At 42.0% G+C, this 26,422-nt stretch overlaps 1 protein-coding gene across 1 annotated transcript in view; it reads right to left on the bottom strand.

The window, feature by feature from the left end:
- Positions 1-26,422, bottom strand: part of GABARAPL1 (GABA type A receptor associated protein like 1) — a 66,326-nt gene that overhangs the window by 3,246 nt on the left and 36,658 nt on the right. Inside the window, exon 3 of the mRNA XM_026675505.2 lies at positions 7,813-7,931. Coding sequence (XP_026531290.1) covers positions 7,813-7,931 — 119 coding nt within the window. The remainder of the gene's footprint in view (positions 1-7,812; positions 7,932-26,422) is intronic.

Here is a 26,422-nt window from a genome sequence, read left to right as displayed (position 1 = left end):
TCTTTAGTTTATAGCCATTTTCCTGATGCCTATGTATCCTGTACTTTGATTTACCTCCTTGGGAATGTAAGGAGGGAAGGCCATCTGTTTTATCTCAGTTCCAAAGCCTCCAGCAAGAGATGCCTGGGAACAACTTCTTATCACCTTCTCAGCCTGCCCTTCTCAAAATAACTTTGCACCTGTGGATTGCTTTATTCAACATTGGACTGAAGGGAGGGGTTTCTAACTGCTTTATCCTAACTGAATTGCCCAGGAAACTTTAGATCCTGTTTCCTTTATCTTGCAATCCCTTTCCTTCAATAAAAGGTTCCTTTTGAATTGTTAATTGTTTCAAGAGTTTTATTTTCTTGAACATACATGAGAGAAATAAAAGTGGTTTGTTACAAGTAAAGCCTACCGAGAAAGATGTCACACCATTACTGTGTTTCCCTGAAAATATGCCAACTATGTCTGGTAGCAGCTGCAGCCCACTGGCTCTTTAGCCAGCACACTGGGGTTGCACAGCTGAGTTCGAGCACTGTGACCACCTGGCTGGCCTTCTAAGCAGCAGGTGGAGGCAGAGGCATGAGGGAGGTACAAGGAAAGAGACAGTGGGATGGAGTGGGCAGGTGGCTGCAGGAGGCTCATCCTCATGGCGACACCAGTAGCAGACAGGACGCAGAGGCAGGGGAGGCATGCAATCCAGCCCGCCAAATGGACTGCACAGCTGCCTGCCCCATCATTCCGTCTGTCTTTGCTTGCCCACAGCCGTGATGGAACAAGAGGTCAAATGACACATCCAGATCGTGTACTTCCCCCCTATGCCTCCCACAGCTGCTGCCTGGTGATCGCAGCATTTGGACCCACCTGCGCTGTGAAGGCTATGGCTGCTGCTGGGCACAATCAGCCCCTGCATGCTCACTGCCTTCTGTGCTGGCCACCCCACCCCCAGGGTTGACAATGTTAACTGGGGATTATTTTGGGGGTAGAGCTTATATTAGGAACACACTAAAAATCATGCCAGGACTTATTTTCTGGTTGGGTCTTATTTTTGGGGAAACAGTAGAAACTAAAAACATTCTTATTGACAGTGTGGTTGCTGTTATCATTGTTGTGATTGTGGATCAATTTATGGGTGTGAAACACCAGGTAATAGTTATGAGGGAGTAGATTCTAATTCTAATATTCCTGAAGATAACACACCAGAACAGTCTGGGAAATGAAGGAAAAATTTGCAGGCAAGTGCATAAAATTCAATTTAACTAAGTGTTGGGTGTGTGGTAGGCCTTTGATAGCTTAGTGGTCTATGAGAGTAGTGCCTTTGAGCCCATATTTTCTTCTCTCTGACTCTAAGGATTACACCAGTAATTGGATGGATACAAACCGACATATGTGGGAGTTAAGTAATATTCCAACTGGCTTCTATTGTTTAAACAGAAGTAAAGGAGATCAAATGTTGGGGAGAAGCTAATGTATCTGGACTCAAACGTATGACCAGATACCAATCATGAGAGTCCCTGTAAACTGTACCCAACTTAAAATAACACACACTCAAAAACAATGGTCTTATATATCAAATAAGTTAAGATTGGGATGCTATGCAGAAAGCAGAATAAGGAAAGGATAGTAAAACAGTTAACAGAATGAACCTGGGGTTGGCAACATTAACCTCAGAATTCACTGAATACTAGAAAATTTACAAGTGGCCAAGGGATAAATGACAAAGGAAAGGTATTTAGATGTGTAGGAGCAACCCTGTAGGCTATGCCTATCCCATATGGAGGATAAAATATGACCATAGCACCAATTGGATGGGATGGCAATTGGAAGGACCTTTTCCTAAGGGACAGCCAGCAAGAAAATGTCAATACTGGATATGAATCAAGGACATACTGAGCACTGCCCCTAGATTGGGCTGGAATCTGCTACCCTGGGGTAGTGATGTCTGAAATCTTTTTTACTAGAAAATGGAAAGGATAATGACATACAAATCTCCTCATATAAGAAATATAGGGGAAAGAGAGATACAGCTAAAGCCCCAGAACAAAGTTGGAAGGGTATATGGTACACAGATAGAATAATAGCATATAGATAGTCCTTGAAATACAACAGGTCACTTAACAAATGATCAGATTAAATTAGATTAACACAGTTGGAAGAGATCTTGTAGGTCATCTAGTCCAACCTCCCACTAAAGCAGGAGACCCTATACCATTTCTGACAAATGGCAGTCCAATCTCTTTTTGAAAGCCTCAAGTGATGAAGCTCCCACAACTTCTGAGGGCAAGGTGGTTGATTGATTGGTTGATTGTTCTCACTGTCAGAAAATTTCTCCTTATTTCCAGGTTAAATCTCTCCTTGTTCAGTTTCCATCCATTATTCCTTATCTGGCCTACTGGTGCTTTAGAAAATAGCTTGACCCCTTCCTCTCTGTGGCAGCCCCTCAAATATTGGAAGACTGCTATCATGTCTCTCCTGGTCCTTCTCTTTACTAGACTAATCATGCCTAGTGCCTGTAACCATTCTTCATATGTTTTAGTCTCCAGCTCTAGAATTACTGGCTATTGAGGTAGGACAAATCAGAGAAGCTATGATCCAAAATAAAATTGTTCTAAGATTACACATTAGCTTGTGAAGAAGGACTATTTATTTATTTATTTGATTTGCCAATTGTTTACAAGATAATAAGTATAAATGTATATATAGTTGTGAATACATGAAATGGTTACATATAAGAAAAATAAAAGAATAAGAGAAACAATAGGACAGGGACGGTAGGCACGTTGGTGCGCTTATGCACGCCCCCTACAGACCTCTTAGGAAAGGGGTGAGGTCAATAGTAGACAGTCTAAGGTTAAAGTTTTTGGGGTTTGGGGAAGAAACTACAGAGTCGGGTAGAGTATTCCAGACATTGACCACTCTATTGCTGAAGTCGTATTTCCTGCAATCAAGTTTGGTGCGGTTTACTTTGAGTTTGTATCTATTGTGTGCTCTTGTGTTGTTATGGTTGAAGCTGAAGTATTCATTGACAGGTAGGACATTGCAATGTATGATTTTGTATACCATGCTTAAGTCAGACCGAAGACGGCGTAATTCAAGGTTTTCTAGTTCTAGAATTTCAAGTCTGGTGGCATAAGGTATTCTACAGCGAGTAGAGGAGTGGAGAACTCTTCTTGTGAAATATTTCTGGACTTTCTCAATTGTGCTAATATCAGATACGTAGTGTGGGTTCCAGACTGATGAACTGTATTCGAGTATTGGTCTAGCAAATGTTTTGTATGCTCTGGTTAGTAGTGTGATATTACCAGAGAAAAAGCTACGTAGGATTAGGTTAACAACTCTTAATGCCTTTTTGGCTATGTAGTTGCAGTGTGCTCTAGCACTTAGATCATTAGAGGTGAGTATTCCAAGGTCCTTTACAGAGCTTGGGTCATCAACAAGATCTTGACTATTCAGCTTGTATTTTATTTTCTGATTTTTTTTGCCAATATGTAAGACAGAGCATTTATTTGTTGAGATTTGAAGTTGCCGTTTGTTTGACCATTCGGATACATAGTCAAGATCTTTTTGTAGGGTAGCAGTATTGTCTGTGGTATTGAACAGTTTTACATCATCAGCGAAGAGAACACAATTGCTCTTAATATGATCACAGAGGTCGTTTATGTAGAGTATGAAGAGAGTTGGTCCTAGAACACTGCCTTGGGGAACACCACTATTGACAGGTACTGGATTTGATAGGACGCTCCCGATTTTGACCATTTGTTGTCTGTTTGACAGGAATGCTTCTATCCAGTTATTCAGTTGTCCAGAGATACCATAGGATTTTATTTTTAGGAGTAGTTTGTCGTGTACCACTGAATCAAAGGCTTTACAGAAGTCTATGTAGATTGCGTCTATTGTTTTGCCCTGGTCGAGGTTGTGTCGTCCATATGTTTTTGCAGTGTAAGAGTTGCAGATTACAGGATAGTTTTTTCCTGAAACCAAATTGTTTATTGGAGAGTAGGTTATTTGTCTCTAAGTGAAGGATGATGGATTGGTTAATAATTGATTCCATGACTTTACAGGTGACGCAGCATAAGGAGATTGGCCTGTAGTTTTCAACTAGGCTTGGGTCTCCCTTTTGAAGATGGGGATGACTGTGGCTTGTGACCATAGGTTAGGCAAGGAGCTGGTTCTGAAAGATTTTTCAAAGATTATGCTTAGAGGTTTGGCTATGGCAGTGGATAGCTTTCTTAAGAAGTAGGCACATATTCCATCCGGTCCAATAGATAGAGATGGTTTTAGGTTGCGTATTGCTTTTTCAACATTGTCTTCTGTGAAATCGATATGTATTAGATCATTGTTGTTATCTGTGGTACGGCTAGGAAATATTGGGCATGATCCATTGCTGTTTACAAATACTGAGCCGAAGAATGTGTTAAAGATGTTGGCTTTAATGGTGTCGTCGTTGCAGTCTTTACCATCAGGTCCTATCAAGGGAGGGATGGACCTTGAGTCTTTTAGTTTGTTGTTTACAAAATTGTAAAAAGCGCGGGTGGAATTGGTGCTTAGAAGGTTTTCCTCTTGTTTAATGTGATAATTGGTGCATTCGGTCTTTATCTGGTGGCATAGATTTTTGTATCGGTTTTTGAAATTGGCAACGTGACCAGATTTGTTTTTCCACCAGAGTGATCTCTTTTTGGATTGAAGTTTCCTTATTGATATGGGTAATCTGCTTTTTTGTTTTGTTTTGGGAGTTGTTGTTGGTACATATAGTTTGATGACTCTTTTGACTTCAAGTAAAAATATGTTATAAGACTATGTGGAAAATTTAATTACACCAACATTGTTTATAGATAGATGATAATCATAAAGCAGTAATGGATATTGCACAAGGAATCAGGAAAGTGGCTAAAACTCCTGAAGAAAAGTATGAAAATATGTGGGGCGATTGGAGTTGGTTAACTAATTGGCTTTCCAATTTTGGATGGCTAAAACAAATATTTGCAGGACTAGTATTTTTGTTATGATAGGTATTATGTGCTGTGTTTGTATCCAATGTTTCCCATGATGTCTTTCACTTTGCACCAAAACACTGGGATCAGTAGTTAAAAACATTTCTTGAGAAGATGAAGATTCAATTTATACTATCCAATATAGCCAAAAGTGAATATTTATCAGAGTATATAGAAATACATGGGGTTTTATTTTAATAAATATGTACCAGTATGATGAATCTTCAGAGACAGTCAAATCTTCTGTGTAGTGGAAATTTATTGAATAGAAATTTTTTTTTTGCCATAATGGGAAGAAAGAAAATGGCAGTCTAAAAGCAGGATGTAAAATAGACATGTAGGCAAAAAATAGCTGGGTCTTCAGAGTGGGAAAAGAAAGAATACAAGCTATAAAAACAGCTACCAAAGGAAATGGCTAGCCAGGGCAAGTTTACTGAAGGGGATAATGGGAAAGATAACTGAATTGGAAAATAGGAAAGGCAAAACTGAAAAACAAGAAAAATATACTAAGAATCCATAAAAAGCCCAGAATTCAAAACAGGCAACTGAGCATGTCTAATTAGCAGATGAATATTATTTGACACACCTTGCATAAATTATCTCCTAATTTTAATGTACATGTGATGTTTGATTTAGTACAGGGGTGTCAAAACTCAACTTCATTGAAGGCCGCATCAGCATTGTGGTTGCCCTGCGGGATGGCTGGGGTGTGTGTCCGGCTTGGGTGTGGCCAGCTCGACATTGCTTGCATTGTGGGGGGCTGTTGGGATCAGGCAGAGCTGGGCAGGGGATAGAGGCATCTCTGGCAGAAGGGGGCAGGACCAAAGCAGGTGCCGGGGTGTGATCCACTGAAGGAACAAAGGCAGATGGGTTGCGGTGAAGCAGCCCAGCTGGTTGCCATCATCACCATGCTGTGGCCCCTGCATGCTTGACCCCTATCAAATTTCATCCTCCAGCATGCCTGCCACCCACCCACTTCCCAGCAAATGGGAAAGGCCAGGAGCTCCCATCCCCAAGAGGCAGCTGAGGCTCTGCAGCCCTCACATGCAGGTGGGTCCATGCCTCATGTTGGTGGGTGTGGTGGTGATGATGACCGGCTGGGCTGCCTTATGCCAACCCCAGCATCTGTGTTTGCCCATGGCCACAACAGCTGGAACAGAGCAGGTGGCTGCACAGTGGCTGCCTGACACATCTGGCAGGCCAGACTGTGTGCCTCCACCTGCTGCCTGGAGCATCACCCACTTGCACTGCGCAGACTGCAGTGTCCCAGTTGCTTCTGGGGCTCCCCACCTTTCCTATTTGCTGAGGCCTTCACGAGTGAGGCAGTGGGCAGAAGACTTGTCCCACATGTGCAGCGGAGTTAGAAGACAAAGTTGGATGACTCCACCTCCACCCTGCCACCTGCCTCCCCTTCATGGTGGCAGCACTGGCTTCAGGGAAAGGGAAAGGCAAAGGGGGGAGGCACGCAATCTAGCCCACCAGATGCACTGGGCAGCTGCTGGGCTGCCTGCCCCATCCCAGCTGTGACGGCAACCGGCAAGCAAAGACAGACAGTGGGATGGAGCATGCAGATGGGTGGGTGGCCATGCAGTACTTCCAACGGGCCAGATCACGTGCTTCCTCCCCTGTGCATCTGCCTCTGCCTGCTGCTTAAGGCCAGGCTGGCAGTCATAGTGCCCCAGACTCACCTGCACTGCACATGCTGTGGAGCCCCTCAGCCAGAGGGCTGTTACTGGACACTGTCAGCCCCCATATACTCACTGCCTCCTGTGAGCATGCTGGGGGACATCCGGATGGGGTGGGCTGTGGCAGTAATGATCTCCAGGACAGCCCTACAGGCCAAATCTGCTCCTTATGTTTGACATGTCTGGTTGAAGGCTTTGTTCCTCCCTCAAATAATAAGGCCGGCACATGCAAGCAGCAAACCTGGGCCATGGATGGTGTTGGTTCTTGCACCCAGCCTTAGACCCATGGGGCTGCCCTGCCACCTCGACCCTGTCCCCTGGTGTCCTCGGTCTGCAGGGCAAGACAGTTCCTGGAGAAGTCAGGTGCCGCCTCCTGTGCGCATACCCAGGTGGCAGGATGGGGGCAGCCCCTCATAGACTCCAGGGCAGCCCCATGGATCTAAGGCTGGCCATATTCTGGCCAGGATGGCTGCCACCAAGTTGTAGATTAGCAACAGGTCGCTCTGGGCCAGGCCAAGGCACCATGGGCTGGTCCTTTGCTACTCCCAGGGCAGCCCCACAGGCCAGATCTAACCACCATGCAGGCCAGATCTGGCCTGCAGGCCTTGAGTTTGACACCCCTGATTTAGTATGAAATATGTAGGTGGCAGTTGGGAAGAGTGTAACCTCATAGGACCTCAGCCAATGGGAAACAAGGGGGGATGTAGCTGCCAGGACAGGGTTATATAAAGACAAGAATATTTTGGATTGGAACTTTGAAGAAAACCAAGCTTTGAAAGCTTCCCTTTTGCAATAAAACTTATTGCAATAAAATACAAAAGGCTTTCACTGAGTCTTGGCTGGTTATTGGTTAGACGAGCTTACCTTTGGTCACAAAGGAAAGGAGCCTGGAGTATATAACAATAAATAAAAAGCTGTGCATCTGTAGATTTCAGACTGAGTAAGTGTTTCCCCAATAGGTGCTTGAAAGTCACTCAGAAAAAAACAGAAAAGGTTCAGAAATTAAGCTTTGAGATACAATAGAGCAATGGGCAAGTGGAATTTAGTTGCATGTAGAAAGCAAAAGCACTGTACTAAATAAACAAAGCCGTGTTATTTATTATGCACTATTCCATCATTTCCACTATTAAAATAGAAGAAATTCTAGTATTTACCTCATACAGCTGACCCATAGTTGCACTGGTAGGAGGAATAGTGTTGTTGACAAAGAAGAACAAGGCATCTTCTGGCCTCAAGTGGATTCTCTTTCGAATCAAGAAATAGAATTGACCAACTAGAAAAGGTAGAAGAGGTAAGAAAGAGTAAAGAAAAAATGCATCAGATATATAGTAGATAACTCTCGACTCCATTTGGTTGAATAGGCATTTTTACTAGGAGATGTTGATTGCAGTAAAGTCAAGCAGAATCTTAAAATTCCCACACACCAGTACAGAACTAAAGCTCTGGTTTCCCCTAGCGCCCCCGGTCCATGTGTGTTTAGCCACCAAGATATTTTGGAAAGTGTTGCAGTGTTTGGATTGGTGAAATTCCACCCTTAGAGATGCCAGTGCACCAGCACAAACTGGATTCCACAATGCTCTGTTCTTCCTCAACTGTCAATTTTCCTAACCAATTTCCCATAATAAAACTATATAGCTTTGTTGCCCATTTGTTTCCCCCTCCCTTCCCTGATTGATGGCAGAATGCCGGCAAAACAAAGCTGAAGTTGGTGGATCTGACAGATAGATCATTTCCCCACACCCAGAAATCTTCCATAAAGTCTGATTGCCTTTTCTGTCTGAAATGAGATAATGAGAACACTGATGTCTTTCTGGTACTATGTAAAGTATTTTAATTTTAATCCTGGAAACTATAGACTGTTGAGGTAATTCCCCATTAGGAGAATGAGCACATACAGGGAGACTTATTTGAGAGAAGTGTTGAATAATACACACACAGCACACAGATACACTGTACAGTAAATGTAGGTTTTTACTTCCAGAAACTTTTAAGCAAAGTTCAAAATAAGCAATCCAAAGTCATTCACAGGTAAAACCAGTCAGTTTTCAGTCCAGGGATAATCCAATAACAAAGTCCAGTGTCAAAAACAGTTCAGTATCAGACTTACATTAAATCCAAGAATAACAGTCATTAGAAAAAATGGAGGAATGGCAATACTCTCCAACAGAAGGAAACAGAGACTCACTGAGACTTCTTCTGAGACTAAGACTAAACAACCCAGGTTTCTGGCTCCATCTTATGGCCATTTTAGAAACCACACCCAATTACACCTCCAGGACTCTCTTAAAGATACAGTATTAAAATGTCTATCCTGGTTTATATATTTACAACCCAAATAGCTGTTAGGTGACTTACATTCCTAACATAGACCAATCAGCCTAACATCAATACCTGGGAAGATACTGGAAAAGATAATAAAAAAACAGATCTGCCAACATCTAGCCACAAGTAAAGTAATAACTAACAGTCAGCATGGGTTTGTTAAGAACAGGTCATGCCAAACCAATCTTATTTCATTCTTCAACATAGTGACTAAATTAGTAGACCAGCAAAATACTGTGGACATAATATATTTAGATTTCAGCAACGCATTCGACAAAGTAGACCACAACCTACTTCTTAGTAAGCTAAAAAAAATGTAGAATAGATAGCACCACCACTAGAGGGACTCGCAACTGGCTGACAAACCGTACTCAACGAGTAGTCCTTAATGGGTCTAAGTCTACATGGAGGGAAGTAAGCAGTGGGGTACCACAAGGTTCCGTCTTAGGCCCAGTATTCTTCAATATCTTCATTAACGACTTAGATGAGGGAATAGAAGGGGAACTTACCAAATTTGCAGATGATATTAGGCTGGCAGGAATAGCTAATGCCCAAGAAGATAGGCTCAAGATCCAGATGGATCTTGACAGACTAGAACACTGGGCTGTTTCTAACAAAATGAAATTCAATGTAGAGAAAAGTAAAGTCCTACACTTAGGCAAGAAAAACCAAAAGTACACATACAGACTGGGTGAAACCAGGCTCAATAGCAGTAACTGTGAGAGGGATCTTGGAGTCTTAGTGGACAACCAGATAAATAAGAGCCAGCAGTGTGCAGCAGCAGCCAAAAAAGCTAATGCAATCCTAAATTGTATGAACAGAGGGATACAATCAAGATCAAGGGAGACACTAAAACCACTCTATAAAGCCTTAGTAAAACCACACCTAGAGTACTGCATCCAGTTTTGTTCACCACATTACAAAAAAGATGTTGAGACTCTAGAAATAGTACAGAGAAGAGCAACCAGGATGGTTAGGGGACTGGAGACTAAAACATATGAAGAATGGTTACAGGAACAGGGCTTGGCTAGTCTAGTAAAGAGAAGGACCAGGGGAGACATGCTAGCAGTCTTCCAATATTTGAGGGGCTGCCACAGAGAGGAAGGGGTAAAGCTATTTTCTAAAGCACCTGTAGGCCAGACAAGGACTAATGGAAACTGAACAAGGAGAGATTTAACCTGGAAATAAGGAGAAACTTTCTGACAGTGAGAACAATCAACCAGTGGAACACCTTGCCCTTGGAAGTTGTGGGAGCGCCATCACTTGAGACTTTCAAGAACAGATTGGACTGCCATTTGTCATTAATGGTGTAATTGGGCGCGTGGTTGGACTAGATGACCTACAAGGTCCCTTCCAACTCTGATTATCTCTTATCTGTTAATTATTCTCTCTTAAAATTAACTAAGTCAGACTGGTGTAGTGGTAAGGCACCAGGCTAGAAATCAGGAAACTTTGACTTCTAATTATGCCTTAGCCATTGAAGCCAGCTGGGTAACTTTGGGCTAATCACTGTTTCTCAGCCCTAGAAAGCAGACAATGGCAAATCACTTCTGAAAAACTGGCAAGAAAATGCAGGGACTTTTCCAGATAGTCACTAGGAATCAAGGTGATTTGAAAATGTGGACACACACACAAAAGAGATAGTGTTCTTTCATTCTGGGGTTATTTTTTCTGCTGCTGTTTTTTATTTCATACTTAAATCTTCTTATATTATTTATATATTTATATTTTTAAATATTATATATATATTTTTAAAAATCTTATTGTCTCAGAATGTATTTGAAAATCAATATACACTGCTCAAAAAAGTAAAGGGAACACTTAAACAACACAATGTAACTCCAAGTCAATCACACTTCTGTGAAATCAAACTGTCCACTTACGTAACAACACTGATTGACAATCAATTTCACATGCTGTTGTGCAAATGGAATAGACAACAGGTGGAAAGCATAGGCAATTAGCAAGACATCCCCAATAAAGGAGTGGTTCTGCAGCTGGTGACCACAGACCACTTCTCAGTTCCTATGCTTTCTGGCTGATGGTTTGGTCATTTTTGAATGCTGGCGGTGCTGTCACTCTAGTGGTAGCATGAGACGGAGTCTACAACCCACACAAGTGGCTCAGGTAGTTCAGCTCATCCAGGATGGCACATCAATGCGAACTGTGGCAAGAAGGTTTGCTGTGTCAGCGTAGTGTCCAGAGCATGGAGGCGCTACCAGGAGACAGGCCAGTACATCAGGAGACGTGGAGGAGGCCGTAGGAGGGCAACAACCCAGCATCAGGACCGCTACCGCCTTTGTGCAAGGAGGGACAGGAGGAGCACTGCCAGAGCCCTGCAAAATGACCTCCAGCAGGCCAAAAATGTGCATGTCACTGCTCAAACAGTCAGAAACCGACTCCATGAGGGTGGTATAAGGGCCCAACGTCCACAGATGGGGGTTGTGCTTACAGCCCAACACTGTGCAGGACATTTGGCATTTGCCAGAGAACACCAAGATTGGCAAATTCGCCACTGGCACCCTGTCGTCTTCACAGATGAAAGCAGGTTCACACTGAGCACATGTGACAGACATGACAGGGTCTGGAGATGCCGTGGAGAAAGTTCAGCTGCCTGCAACATCCTCCAGCATGACCGGTTTGGCAGTGAGTCAATAATGGTGTGGGGTGGCCTCCATGTGCTCGCCAGAGGTAGCCTGACTGCCATTAGGTACCGAGATGAGATCCTCAGACTCCTTGTGAGACCATATGCTGATGCGTTGGCCCTGGGTTCCTCCTAATGCAAGACAATGCAAGACCTCATGTGGCTGGAGTGTGTCAGCAGTTCCTGCAAGATGAAGGCATTGATGCTATGGACTGGCCCACCCATTCCCTAGACCTGAATCCAATTGAGCACATCTGGGACATCATGTCTCGCTCCATCCACCAATGCCACATTGCACCACAGACTATCCAAGAGTTGGGGGATGCTTTAGTCTAGGTGTGGGAGGAGATCCCTCAGGAGACCATCTGCCACCTCATCAGGAGCATGCCCAGGCATTGTAGGGAGGTCATACAGGCACATGGAGGCCACACACACTACTGAGCCTCATTTTGACTTGTTTTAAGGACATTACATCAAAGTTGGATCAGCCTGTAGTGTTTTTTTTTCCACTTTAATTTTGAGTGTAACTCCAAATCCAGACCTCCATGGGTTGCTAAATTTGATTTCCATTGATAATTTTTGTGTGATTTTGTTGTCAGCACATTAACTATGTAATGAACAAAGTATTTACTGTATATACTCGAGTATAAGCCTAGTTTTTCAGCCCAATTTTTGTGCTGAAAAAATCCCCCTCGGCTTATACTCGAGTCAGATTCCCCTCTGAAAAAAAAATGGTGTGGAGTCGCGGCCTCCGGCGGCAGCGACTCCCAACAGCCAGCCGGGAAGGGAAAGGCAAAAAGCGCTTTGCCTTTCCCTTCCCGAGGCGGCGGGACTGGGGCGCGCCGGCGGTAGTGACTCCTGACTCAGGGGGCCTCCGAGGGAGGGGAAGAGAGTGACTCCTGCCTCCCGCTATCATCATCATCTTCTTCTTTTGGGTTAGTGAATCAATTAAACCTTTCATGATAGTGAGATCGTTTCCCAAATTAATTATTTTTATTTTTGAAATTTACCAGTAGCTGCTGCATTTCCCACCCTCGGCTTATACTCGAGTCAATAAGTTTTCCCAGTTTTTTGTGTAAAATTAGGTGCCTCGGCTTATATTCGGGTCGACTTATACTCGAGTATATACGGTAATAAGAATATTTCATTCATTCAGATCTAGGATGTCTTATTTTTGTGTTCCCTTTATTTTTTTGAGCAGTGTACCTTCCCTTTCAGACATTGTCATACAAGAAGTGACTTTCTACAAGCACTTTGCAGCAAGATTAGGAACACTATCATCATCATATTATGGTTTGTGCAGAGTTAGCCAGATGTTCATGCTGAACTTATCACATCCTTCTCAAGGACTTGAGATAAGCAACAGTGGATGCTTGATGGTGTTAAAGGTATTGTAACAGAATGTAGAATGTACACTGTTCCAATAAAGCTATCTTTTGCAATTGACTGGTCGTGATTTTGTCAATGGTGTTCAAGTGGGTGCTCCAAGTTGTTTCAGGATTACACCCAAGGTACCTATTAATAGTAGCTTTCTTTTGTCAGAGTCATTGTATTTCTATTTGCAGGTCTTTGTATTTTGTTATCTTCTCCAGTTCTTTCTCTTCTTTTCTGCTGTCTCCAGGTACCGCCATGTCCATTATCCAGACTTTTTTGTGTCTTTTTAAAAAAAATAAATTTTATTAAACATTTTCCAACAATTTATAACATATCTATACTTTCAACAATGTTACAGCATCAATATTCATATTCATATATTAGTTACTATGTTATTTTTGTATCAATTGTTTAACTAGGTATACCAGGTGTCCCAGACCAAATAATACTCCGATTCAACTTTATCTTTTAATTCTAAAGTCAGCCTGTCCATCTCTGCACAGTCCAAAATCTTTCTTATCACAGTCCCCTCAGATGGTATATTATCCTGTTTCCAGTACTGTGCATACACAATTCTGGCCGCTGTTGTTATATGTAAAATGATGTATTTGTCAGTCTTATAATCTCCCCTTATTATTCCCAATAGAAACAATTCTGGTCTAAATTCGATTTTTTGCTTTGTTATTTCCTCTATCCACTTTTTAATCCTATTCCAGTAATTTTTAGCTTCAGGGCATATCCACCACATGTGGAAGTAGGTGCCCTGTTTATTTTTGCATTTCCAACATTCTGGTTTTCTAGTTGGAAACATCTTTGCCAATCTAGCAGGGGGTAGGTACCACGCATAAAACATTTTGCATATATTTTCTTTATATGCTGCTAATAATGTTCGTTTATAATTTCCCCCCTACATTTTTTCCCAATATTCTAATTTAATGTTGTATCCCAAATTTTTCGCCCAAACTATCATTGTTTTTTTTATAATTTCTTTCTCCATTTTAAAATTCAAAAGTAGATTATATATTATAGATCAGTGAAGGCTAACCTTTTCAGCTTGGTGTGTGGAAAATCGGGAAAAAGTGTAGCCTTCCTCGGGTCGTGTGTCACTTCAAGAAATATCAATAATTTGGTTTATGACGGACTGGGCTGGGGTGATCACACAGGGCTGTGAAACTCATCTCCCTGGTCTCAGGGCTGCAGGTGCAGGATGTGGGGATCGGAAGGCCACCTTACAGGGCTGTGAACCTCATGGATCTCCTTTCCTCCTGTAGCGTTCCTGAGGTAATGAAACTGACAAACCTCAGTTTATGGCGGTTAAAACTGGTTCTCTGCTGCAAAGATCTTGCGGCAGCGGTGACACCACGCCTCCACGCAACAAGCAGGGAGCAGGGATTGGAGCAGAGCACAGGCAGCCTCTAAATGTGCAGGTTTTCCCCACACCAACAGGCGTGTCAGTCAAAGTGCCTCGGCGTGTCATGAGTGACACGCGTGTCATAGGTTAGCCATCACTGTTATAGATTATATCCAGTTCCTGCATTATTTTATCTAATTGTTGCTGATCTTTATAAAATCCATATTCTTCTTTATCTTTTTTATATCTTGTCTGAATTTGTAGGTAGGGCCACCAATCGAAATCAATATCTGTTGTTTTAGTTCTTGTGTTGTTTTTGTCCTTCCTTGTGGGTCAATCCTTATATTTTCTCATTTTGTTTAAGTCCATTGCATTGGGATATATCATTGCTTCCATCGTTGACAGCCAGATTGGTATTTTGGTGTAATGATTTTTTTTTAATTTTTCCCCACACCTAAATAAGTGCATCTCTGATCTGATGTCTTTGGAAATAAGAATGACTTTTCCCATAAGAATCCATGCCACCCTCGTTGCAAGTCATGTCCCTCTATTAATAATATTCTTTTATTCTCCAAATTAATCCAGTCTCTTATCCAGGTTGTGGCCATTGCTGATAATATAATTCCCAGTCCGGAAGTCCAAAGCCACCTCTACTTCTTTTATCCTGCATTAATTTCTTTCTAATTCTGGGTTTTTTCCTTGCCCAAACAAATTTGGCTATTATTTTATTTAGCTTCTCAAAAAAGGGTTTGCCTAATTTTATTGGTATAGTTTGAAATAAATATAATATTTTTGATAACAAAAATATTTTTGATAACAGCATCTTGCTGTTAACCAAATACCAAGATATTTTATCTTTTTGACTATCTGGATTTCCAATTTTCCCTCTAGATCTTTTTTCTGGGTATCTGTAAGGTTTTTGTTTTATTTTTGTTTATTTTAAATCCTGCTACTTTGCCAATTTTTTCAATTTAAATCCTGCTACTTTGCCAATTTTCAATACCTGTTGTTTTAGTTCTTGTGTTGTTTTTGTCCTTCCTTGTGGGTCAATCCTTATATTTTCTCATTTTGTTTAAGTCCATTGCATTGGGATATATCGTTGCTAATAAAACAATTCCAGTTTCGCCAGGTTCCTCTATAAAAAAAAACACGTCATCAGCAAATGCTTGTGTTTTGTATTCTTCTTTTCTAATTGTAACTCCTCTTACAGTATTTCTTGTTTTTTTCTGATACTTGTTAATAGTATTTCTAATGAGAGGATAAAAAATAGAGGTAACAATGGGCATCTTTGTCTTTTATTTATTTTAAATGTCTCAGTTTTGTCCCCATTGAGCAACACACTGGCTTTTGGATTTGAGTAGATTGCCGATATCATTCCTATAAATTTTTCTCCAAAGTCCATGGCCTTCAGTTGTTATATAAGAAATTGCCAGTTTAAATTATCAAATGCTTTTTGTGCATCGAGAAACACTAGTGCTGCCTGTTTTTCAGGGTGGGCCTCATAATACTCTAAATGTTCATTACTGTTCTTGTATTATATTTGATCTGCCTGTCTGGAAAAATCCATTTTGATCTGGATGTATAGTTTTGCTTAGGAGTTTTTTCAGCCTTTCTGTGATAATAGTAATAAATATTTTGTAGTCAACATTTATATAGGTCTGTAGTTTTGAATCTGTTGATGATCTGTGCCCTCTTTTGGAATTAGTGTGATATATGCTCCCTCCCATGATTTTGGTAATTTCGCTTCCACCATTGCTTCATTGTATACTTCTAGCATTCTTGTTTCCAGTGATTCTTGTAAGATTTTATATAGCTCCCCGGGACCCCATCTGGTCCTGAAGTCTTGTTGTTGTTTTGTTTTCGAATCGTCTCTTTTAATTCCATTTGAGTTATTTCACTGTTTAACATTTCTTTATTTTCTTCCGAAATTGTGGCTAGACATCTTTCTTTTCAATATTGTTGTATATTTTCTTTTGTCATATCTTCCCGTCTATATAGGTCCGCAAAATATTTCCTCGTAATGTCTTTTTTCTTTTCTTTCTGGTGGTAGAGGGTGCCATTTTCGTCTATCAGGTGTTGTATTGACCTTCTCTCTTTTTCTTTTTTTAATTTGTGTGATAGCCATCTCCCTGGTTAATTTGCATGTTCGAAGTAATTTTGCCTCACCATTCTAATGTTTTGTATCCATTCTTCTTGCATCAATAGGTTTAATTTGTGTCTAACCAGAGTCCTTTCTCCTTTTATTTTGTTGTTTTGTGGCTCTCTTTGTAGTATTATTTCCAGATTTTTGAGTTTATCTTGCAATGCAGTTTGTTGTTTTCTTTTTACTTTGTTCTTCGTGCCATATATGCTATTGTTAGTCCTTTATATATGCTTTTGTGGTATCCCATAAGTTTTGAGGTTTTGTTTGATGTTTCATATTTTGTCTGAAAAATATCTCCAATTCTTTTTTCATCATTTGTTATAAGAGTTGTTTGCATTGTCTGCATATTTAAAGTAGAACTTGCTTTTTTGGAACTCAACATGCCCTCAATTGAACACTTACCTGATGGGGGTGCAATTATCAGTGATGGTTTGGATGTTTCACTATTCTCCCAGTATTTCAATTTGTTATTACTAACTTTGCTTATTTAACTCAATAAATATTTATAAATATACAGTAAATATCTATATAAGTATTAATATATATTTAGTATGGATACCTATTAATATATGTTTTAGTATGGATAGTATCTCTAACAATCTAAAATAGTCACAATTGGGGTCCTTAAAGAAGGTGCAATCAAAAATATTAATCTATTGTTGGCCACAATATAGACCTGGAAAATTGGGAGAGAATGTGGGGATCAAATTACAAGCTAATTACATCCACAGCATACAAGGAAAATCAATACAAAATGTTCTAGAGATGGCACCTTCCCCCCGCTAGATTGGCAAAAATGTTTAACTCAGACCCAAATTGTTGGAAATGTGGAAAAGAAAAAGGCACTTATTTTCATACCTGGTGGACATGCCAGGAAGTGAAAAAATATTGGAATACAATTAGACAATGGATAGAAGAAATCACGAATCAGAAAATTGAATTTAATCCAGAAACCTTTTTATTAGGTATAATAACACAAAAATGCAATAAAACAGATAGATATATTATGTTACATATATTAACAGCTGCAAGGATTTTGTATGCACAACTCTGGAAGGAAAAAAGGGTTCCGCCGGAAGGCATGGTTATAAAAAATAATAATAGATTGTATAGAGATGGAGAGGCTAACGATGAAAATAAAAGACAGAGAAGATTCAATTTATTATAGGGCCTGGTATGCCTGGTATGAGTGGTTTAGAAATAAAAAGAAAATAAAATGGCAATTAGGAAAAGAATGAAGGAATTTGTAAATATGTAAATATACCATGGAGAAGATTGATATGTAAGGATAAAAGATACAGTAGTAAGAGTAAGATGTAATGGTAAAGGAATAAGTAAATACATATACTGAAAAATGTGAGGAGATGCAAAAGATGTCTTGATGTTGATAACAATGTATAAAGTTTTATTTTATGTTTTTTAAATTTGGAAACTTAATAAAATTTATTTAAAAAACAAAACAAAAATATTAATCTATTGTTATATGATTTCCAATATAAAATAGGTAAAAATATCTATAAACTCTATATAAAAATAATATTCATTGTGTGTGTATATATGATGTAATAATCAATTTATAGCTTATATAATGCAAAATATATATACAAATTATCTAGATACTTTATAGTTAATTATACAGTTTTCAGTTTTTCTTCAATATTAGTCATCAGACCATTCCTATCACTTCTGTTTCATCAGCCACTTCTTGCCGTTTGTTAACTCTCTTCATCAATTTGCAGTCACTGTCCCACACCAATATGGTTTCCTCTCACAAAGAGGACTTCTAATTAACATTTTTCTTATTCTATTACAAGTTCACATCAATTTTCTTAAGCCAGTGTTAGTTAGTTAGTCCTCTCCTGATTTCCCCAGTCTCTACTCCTCTTGGACTGTCAAAAGGAAAAATCAGTTTTCTTTAAAGCTCCGCTCCCACCACCAGTTCACCGCTCTTTCTCAGGTCACACTTCCTTCTACAGTCACACTTCTACAGTCAATTGCTTCAGGACTCACTTTTTTGACCTCCTAAGTCTGACGTATTTCCCTTTGATCCCTTCATGTTGTTTACACTCTTCCGATCACAGCTGGCTTTCACAGCTCCGGATTCTCCATATTTACCAATATCTGCTGATCTCTTTCACATCGGATTCGGGGGGGGGGGTTCCCTTTATCATAGCAGGAGGTTGCCTTCCTCCTCGCTATTCCCAGGGCTTCCCCTCTATTGCGTGGTTCTCTCCAGGATCCACAATACCACAAAAGGCCTCCAAGCAGAAAAATCAGGCAAAAAAGAACAGTGCCCGTTCTCCTTGCTCTGCACCGCCATGATGTCACCACTGGAATTCTTATTGACAGTTGTTAAGTCTGGGGTGTTATGTGGCAGGTGCCTGTCTAAAGTCCCAGAGCACTTTAGCTTCTTCATTTTCTATTACTTTTGCTACTTTATGGTCCTACCCATTCTAGCTTGCAGACAAATGGCATTTCTTGCAGATCTTCCAAGCATCATTGTTGCTATATTGTCACGTTGTTTTTTGTAGTCAATCTGTGTGACTTTCTTACACCAGTTAACCAGGTAGTCCATTGTTTTTCTTCAGCTTCCTTGCAGAGCAGGCGCTTGCTACCTGTTGCTGTCTTCTAAATTCTGCCTTTGTATGTATTCGTCAATCAGAATAGAGCTACAAGTAACCTTGAAGGCCATCTACTCCAACCCTTGCTCAAGCAGGAGACTCTATACCATTTCAGACAAGTGGCTGTCCAGTCTCATCTTAAAAATCTCCAGTGGTGAAGCACCCACAACTTCTTAAGGTAAGCTGTTCCATTAATTGTTCTCACTGTTAGGAAGTTTCTCTTTAATTCCAGGTTGTTTCTCTCCTTGATTTCCATCCATTATTTCTTGTCTTGCCTTCTGGTGCTTTGGAAAATAAGTTGACCCCCTCTTCTTTGTGGTAGCCCCTCAAATACTACTATATTGCTATCATGTCACCTCAGTTCTTCTTTTCTCTAATCATACCCAGTTCCTGCCACTGTTCTTCTAATGCAAGGATGTTAAATTGGATTTCTTCGAGGCCCGAATCAGCATTGTAGTTTTTGTCTGTGAGCTGACGGCGGCGGGTGGGGCAGCAGGGCGGAATGGATGCCTCCTGCAGCACCCTGCCAGCCAAAACAGGGCACAGGGGTCTGCATGTGCCTCGCCGAACTTCGTTTTTGCCCTCCATGCCTCCTGCAGCACTCTGCCAGTCAAAAATGGGCCACTTTAAAAAGTGACTTATTTGTAATTTTTCACACTTAAAATTGTTGCAGCATCCCCACAGTTATATGACCAAAATTCAGATGCTTGACAACTGGTTCATATGTATGACAATTGCAGTATCTTGGGGTCATGTGATCCTCTTTTATGACTTTCTGACAAGCAAAGTCAATGGGAAGATCAGGTTCAGTTATCAATCTGTTACTAATTTAACAACTGCAGTGATTCAGTGACTCCTGTGGCAAGAAAGGTCGTAAAATGGGGCAAAATTCACTTAACAAATGTTTTGCTTAGCAACAGAAATTTTTGGATCAATTGTGGTAATAAATCAGGGACTATGTATATTTTATCTTCCCATGCCACTTTTCTGTTCTTCATTTGGTCCTCCTTGTAGGCCATTTTGGTGTCTCCAGTATTCTATTCAGTAAGCCTTCCTGTTATACTGGCTTCAGTGCTTCTTCATAACTGTCCTTCTAATATTCTTCCAATGCCCTTTTTAGTTCTTCAACTATCTGGTATATTTGCAATATTCTATACCCACACATTTTCCTAGGAAGTGTTTGTCAACATTGCTCTGAGGATGAAGAACATGATTTATTTACATTATTTTTCTAGTCTTCCTATCCAGGCCCTTTTATTCTGCTTGAGTCCAGTCACTTCCAAGTGTATAGAGATAGTCCTCGAATTATAAATGTAATGGAGCCTGCCAATTCCAGACTGAAATGGAGCTTCCGGGGGGGTGTGAATTTGCCCCACGGAAGCTTCATTTTGGCCTGCAACAGGCCAGGGAGGTGTGCAGAGGGCTGGAGCATCAGAGGGCTGGATCCACCCCTCGGAAGCTCCATTTCAGCCTGCAACATGCCAGGTAAGGTCTCTGAAGTCATGAATGGAGTGTCGGAGGGGCAGATCAGCCCCTCAGAAGCCCCATTTTGGCCAGCAACATTCAGGGCAAATATTGCAGTCTCTGTGGTTGTTGTTTGTAAGGGCGAACAACTGCCGTGGTGCTACAATATTCATAGTTTCGGGACTTGTTCACAAACACTAGGGGTGTCTATTGCATAACTTCAAATGTTCACTAAGGTGACGCTCGTAACCCGGAGATTATCTGTATCTAAAGACTGGAATTGCTCGGGTATTAATTGGCTTAATAATACTTCTTCCACTGAATTTTAATATCTTCTTCATTCTTGATGTCAGCTTGAAGGATGGCAGGTATTTGTAGTGATCATCTTCATCCAGACTCTTGATGGTATTTCCATAGATAATCTTGATTCCTTTTGTTCTCACTACTTTTTCTTGATTGATAATAAGCATGGCACATTTGTCCAGTCCAAATTCCACTGCAACATCTTGGCTGTATATGGGGACAGTGTTGAGCAGCGATTCTATATCAGATGGTATTTTTCCATATATTACAGATTGTCCATGTAAAAGAGGTGGGAGAGTCTGTTTTTGATGTTTGATAGCCATGGCCTGAGTTATTCAGTATTATTGATAGAGGAATTATTCAGTATTAATGATAGTGGCAAACATTTGGCGAAAGCAAATCTCCTTGAAAAAATTTTCTTTTGATATTAACCTCTCTCAATCTAACATCATTGACTTATTATTATTATTATTATTATTATTACTATTATTACTACTACTACTACTACTACTACTACCGTGTTTCTCACATAATAAGGCCGGGCCCTTTTTTTTTTTTTGAGCCCCGATAAAATGGCTAGGCCATCTTTTCGGGGTGATTTAATTCCCCCCTTTCATCCTCATCTAGAGCGCTGTTGGAGCTGCCGCCGCCATTTGGAGCTGCCGCCACTGTTTGGAGTGCCGTTGGAGCTGCTGCCACCGTTTGGAGCTGCCTCCGCCGTTTGGAGCTGTTGCCGCCGTTTGGAGCTGCCTCCGCCATTTGGAGTGCCATTGGAGCTGCCACCGCCACGTTTGGATCTGCCGCTGCCGTTTGGAGTGCCGCCGCCACTCGAAACATGGCGGCAGCTCCAAACACAGAAGCGGCAGCTCCAAACGTGGTGGCGGCACTCCAAATGGTGGCAGCAGCTCCAAACGGCGGTGGAAGCTCCAAACGGCGGCGGAAGCTCCAACAGCACTCCAAACGGCGGTGGCAGCTCCAAACGGTGGCGGAAGCTCCATCAGCACTCCAAACAGCGGCGGCAGCTCCAAACGGCGGCGGCAGCTCCAAACGGCGGCGGAAGCTCCATCGGCACTTCAAACGGTGGCGGCAGCTCCAAACGGCGGCGGCAGCTGCAACGGCACTCCAAACAGCGGCGGCAGCTCCAATGGCACTCCAAACGGCGGCGGCAGTTCCAAACGGCGGCAGCAGCTCCAACAGCACTCCAAACGGTGGCGGCAGCTCCAACAGCACTCCAAATGGCAAGTCCCCCCACCGTTCCCCCCATTTTGCATGTTTTAAACTAGGCCTAAATTTTGGGGGAGGGGCTTAATTTGATTTTATGCCTAGAAAACATGCTGGGTCTTCCTATTGGTGGAGGCCGTATTGTTGGAGAAACACGGTATTATTATTATACACAAAAACAACTGTACACAGCAAACGAGATAACTATGCTGGGTTTCGTATCACAAATCACTTGTCGAACACTTCCCAATTTAGAACTGCGTGATGTATCGATGGATTATGCGAGCAGATCCCAGTAAGGTGGCCTTCTGCAGCTGACCAATTGTGATTTTGTCAGCGCCAATTGTTTTTAAGTGCTTGTCTAGGTCTTTAGGCACAAGCACCCAGTATGCCGAGTACCACTGGAACCACCTGCACTGGTTTATGCCAGAGTCTCTGAAGTTTGATTTTCAAGACCTGATATCTGGTGATTTTTTTCAAGTTGTTTCTCGTCTATTCTGCTGTCACCAGGTATTGCAATGACGATGATCCACACCAGTGGTTCCCAAACTTTTTCAGTCCACCGCCCCCTTTGTGCTACAAAATCATCCTCGGTGCCCCCCACCCAGGGTGGGATTTAAATTTCTGTAGGCATGGCCTAATTTGAGGGCTTGCTGGTCATGTGACTGGGTGGGCGTGGCTTGCTGGTCATGTGACTGGCTGGCGTGGCTTGCTGGCTGGGAGTGGCTTGCTGGCCACATGACCGTGTAGGTATGGTTTGGTCATGTGACTGGGTGGGCGTGGTCAGGTGACTGGCAAACCAAATACAAGTGGTCCTCACTTAATGGCCGGTTGTTTAGCAAGTGTTCTAATTTATGACTGGCCTCCCCAGAGATACTTGACCTGTTTTTGGAGTTTTGACAGCCATGCACACACATACACTTTCCCTTCTAACCCTGCTGGAGCAGGTCATTAGACTAGAATTTGCAAAGCATCTCTGATTAGATTCTAGTAGTGAATAAAATCTAATCAGAGATGCTTTGCCAATTCTTGTTGATTTGTTTTATTTGTATTTCTTTATTTTATGTTGCATTGACATGTGTGTCCCTTCTTGTGCATAACCCAGAAGCTTTTGTGATTCTTTGCAGCAAAAATTACCGACCTCTGGTTTTGCTCGACTTTTCAAACATGCCACACTGCCGTGTTTTAGGTGCCAGCCCCGCAGGTCCACCCCATTGAGCCCGCTGCACCGGAGGGACCTGCCCAAGCAAGTCTGAGCGAAGCAGTGCACCAAGTCAATGGGGTGAGCCTGAGAGAGGGAAAGAGAGAGAAAAGAAAGAGAGAGAGAAAGAGAGAAGGAAGAAAAGAAAGAGAAAAGGGAAAGAAAGAAAAAGGGACAAAGAACGAGGGGTGGTGGTGGAAGGAAGGGACAGAAAGAAAAAGAAATAAAGAAGGAGGGAAGGAGAGAGGAGAAAGATAATGAGATATCTATTCTAGTTCAATCACCTGCTCCAACAGGGTTAGAAGGGAGGGAGGGTGTGTGTGTGTGCGTGCGTGCGTGTGTGTGTGTGTGTGTTCTCCTTATAATTTACCAGTACATTTTGGTTTTGCCTTCTTCAGAATTGGCACTAATACATTGGGGAAAGTATTTATTTTAGGGTGGAGATCTGGTCCAATGGATCCTTTTTAAAGCCTCAACAAAATGTGAGAACTTCCTGATAGTCTTGACCATGTTTCGTCCACAAAAGCTTTAATAGAAGCCAAAGATGTTTAAATGTGCTGGCAAAGATGTTTCAGTGTGGAAAAGGGCCTCAGTCTAAACTAGGCCTCATTTCAATCTGATGCATCAAGTCTCTCTCTCTCTCTCTCTCTCTCTCTCTCTCTCCTCCCTCCCTCCATCCCTCCCTCTCCCATCTCTATTTTTCTCCCTCTATCTCCCTCCTTTCCTCCTTCTCATCTCTTTCTCTTTCTTTCTCTCTCCCTCTCCTTCTCTCTCTCTCTCCTCTAACTCTCTCTCTTTCTCTCTATCTATGCCTCTTCCTCCCTCCTTCTCCCCCACTCCCCACCCCCTTCCCAACTCCCACACCCAGGGAATAACTGTAAGGAAATTTGGCCATGTTCTTGCTGTCTCTAGAAAGAAACAAAAATAAACCTTGCATTCCAAAAGGAGTCAGACTGTTACCTCACAGTGCTGCGAGGTTGCTGCCTTAGATCACTGCTGAATCCTTTCAAAACTGAGCAAAGACAGAGAGAGGGGAGCAGACAGAGCTGAATTTAGCTGAATGTGTGTGTGTGTGTGTGTGTGTGTGTGTGTGTGTGTGTGTGTGTGTGTGTATCTCGCGCTCCCTGTCTCTGTGTCTCTTTCACTCTCTCAGAAAGCCCTGTGTGCTCTCCTTGGGGCTCTTTGCTGTCCCTTTTTCTTTCTTCCTTTTGGAAATCTGGGCTGGCTGAAGAACGAGAGGAGGAGGAGGGGGAGGAGGGAAGCCTCCACTGCAGCTTCTGCTCATTCCTCAGCTAGCCCAGATTTCCAAAAGGAAGGAAGAAAAAAGGATAGCGAAGAGCCCTGAGTAGAGCATGCAGGGCTTTCCGAGAGTGTGAGAAGCTTCTTTTCTTTCTTCTTCGCGAGTTTTTAGAAATCCAGGTTGGCTGAGGAATGAGCGCAAGCTGTGGCGGAGGCTTCCTTCATTACTCTTCCCCTCCTTCTCCTCTCGTGTGCACCCTCCAGGCCTCACCACAGTCAGCTCCTTGGCTGTTCGCTGCTCTTGCAGCACCTGTGCAGCACACTCAAATTTACTGCACTTCACTCCATCTCCTCCTCCTCCTCCTCCTCCTCCTCCTCCATTACAGTGCGGAGCATCTGCTCCAAGTGACCCGGCCAGTGTCTCAGACTGGAGAAAAGTCACAAATCTCTCCCAGCGGCCGAGGTGAATACAGCATTTACAAGGGCCAGGAAAAGAAGCAAGTAGAGGGGTGCTTCGCTCCTACTCTAGAATATGGAAGGAGACTCCATCTGCCGCCATTGCCCTTCTCTTCTCAGGGCAGGCAAAGAGCGAGGGGCAGGGCAGAGCCAGTGGTGGGATCATCTGACAGGGAGCCACAGGAGAGGGTCCAAAGGGCCACATGCAGCTCCAGAGCTGCACGTTGCCGACCCCAACCCTAGGTGATCCACGGATGCCATTGACTTGCAGCAGAGCAGTGCATCAGAGCTGCCACATTCAAGGTGCCAGCTCCGGAATGGTGCAACAGTCAGTGGGGTGACCCTGCGGGGCCGGCGCTTTGAATGCCCCCTGCTGTTTCTTAGTGCCCGCCTAAGGCATCCCCCCCCCCAGGGGAGGTACCACCCACTTTGGGAACCACTGCTTTAGTGGTTGAAGAAGTTCATCCTTGAAGCACTTATAGTATTGACTTGTAATATTATCTGGGCCTGGGCCTTTGCCTGACCTCATTTTTTAATGGCTTCTGATATCTCAAAGGCAATTATCGGGTTGTTCATAAGTTGTCTCTGGGTTTGTGATAGTTTAGGCAACTGTTGAAGTCTTAAAAGATATTTGTCTATTTTTGAGATATCTATCTCCTGTCTTTTATACAAATTTGAATAGGAATTATGAAAGGACTTTTTAATAAGTTCATTCTCTGTTATTACATTATTGCCTTCACAGATTTTTCCAATCATTGTCTTTTCCCTTTCTTTTCTTAATTTATATGGCAACCATCTACCTGGTTTATTTGCAAACTCAAAATGTCTTTGTTTTGCGTAGTTCAATTTTGTTTCTATTTCCTGCACTGTTAACATAGATAATTGTTGCAGTAACAATTTGATATGGTGTTAAATTTTAGGATCCATAGGTGTCTTTTGCAGCTGAATTTCTTTCTATCTAATTTCGCCCAATATCTTTTGCGTCTTTTCCTGGGATTTTTTCTTCTCTAAGTGATTATCCTGTATAAAATAGCCTCTCATAACCTATTTTGAGCTGCGGTAGCACAGTGGTTAGAGTGTAGTTCTGCAGGCTACTTCTGCTGACTGCCAGCTGGGAACATTGCCATCACTTTGTATATGTGATTTACGTGCTTATTTTCTCAGATTCAGAATAATGCCAGATGGTGCTCCCTTCCAAATCCAAGAAAGAAATACTTAGACTCCATTAATTAGAGAAAATATATCTTTTACTGGAAATCAAGTGGTAGCAACAAAAGAATTCTGAATCTGAGAAAATGAGCATGTAAATCACATATATAAAGTGATGGCAACATTCCCACACCCAATAGTTCAATTGGCTCATCCAATTAAAAGTTGTGTATATCATCATGTGGGCATCTCCAGGTGGTGATGAGGCCTCTGTCC

Source organism: Notechis scutatus, chromosome 2, assembly GCF_049901735.1.
Source record: "Notechis scutatus isolate UNSWTSFEM ecotype Mainland chromosome 2, rNotScu1.2, whole genome shotgun sequence".
In the NCBI taxonomy this organism is placed as follows: domain Eukaryota; kingdom Metazoa; phylum Chordata; class Lepidosauria; order Squamata; family Elapidae; genus Notechis; species Notechis scutatus.
This window is presented reverse-complemented; position numbering and strand designations above follow the sequence as displayed.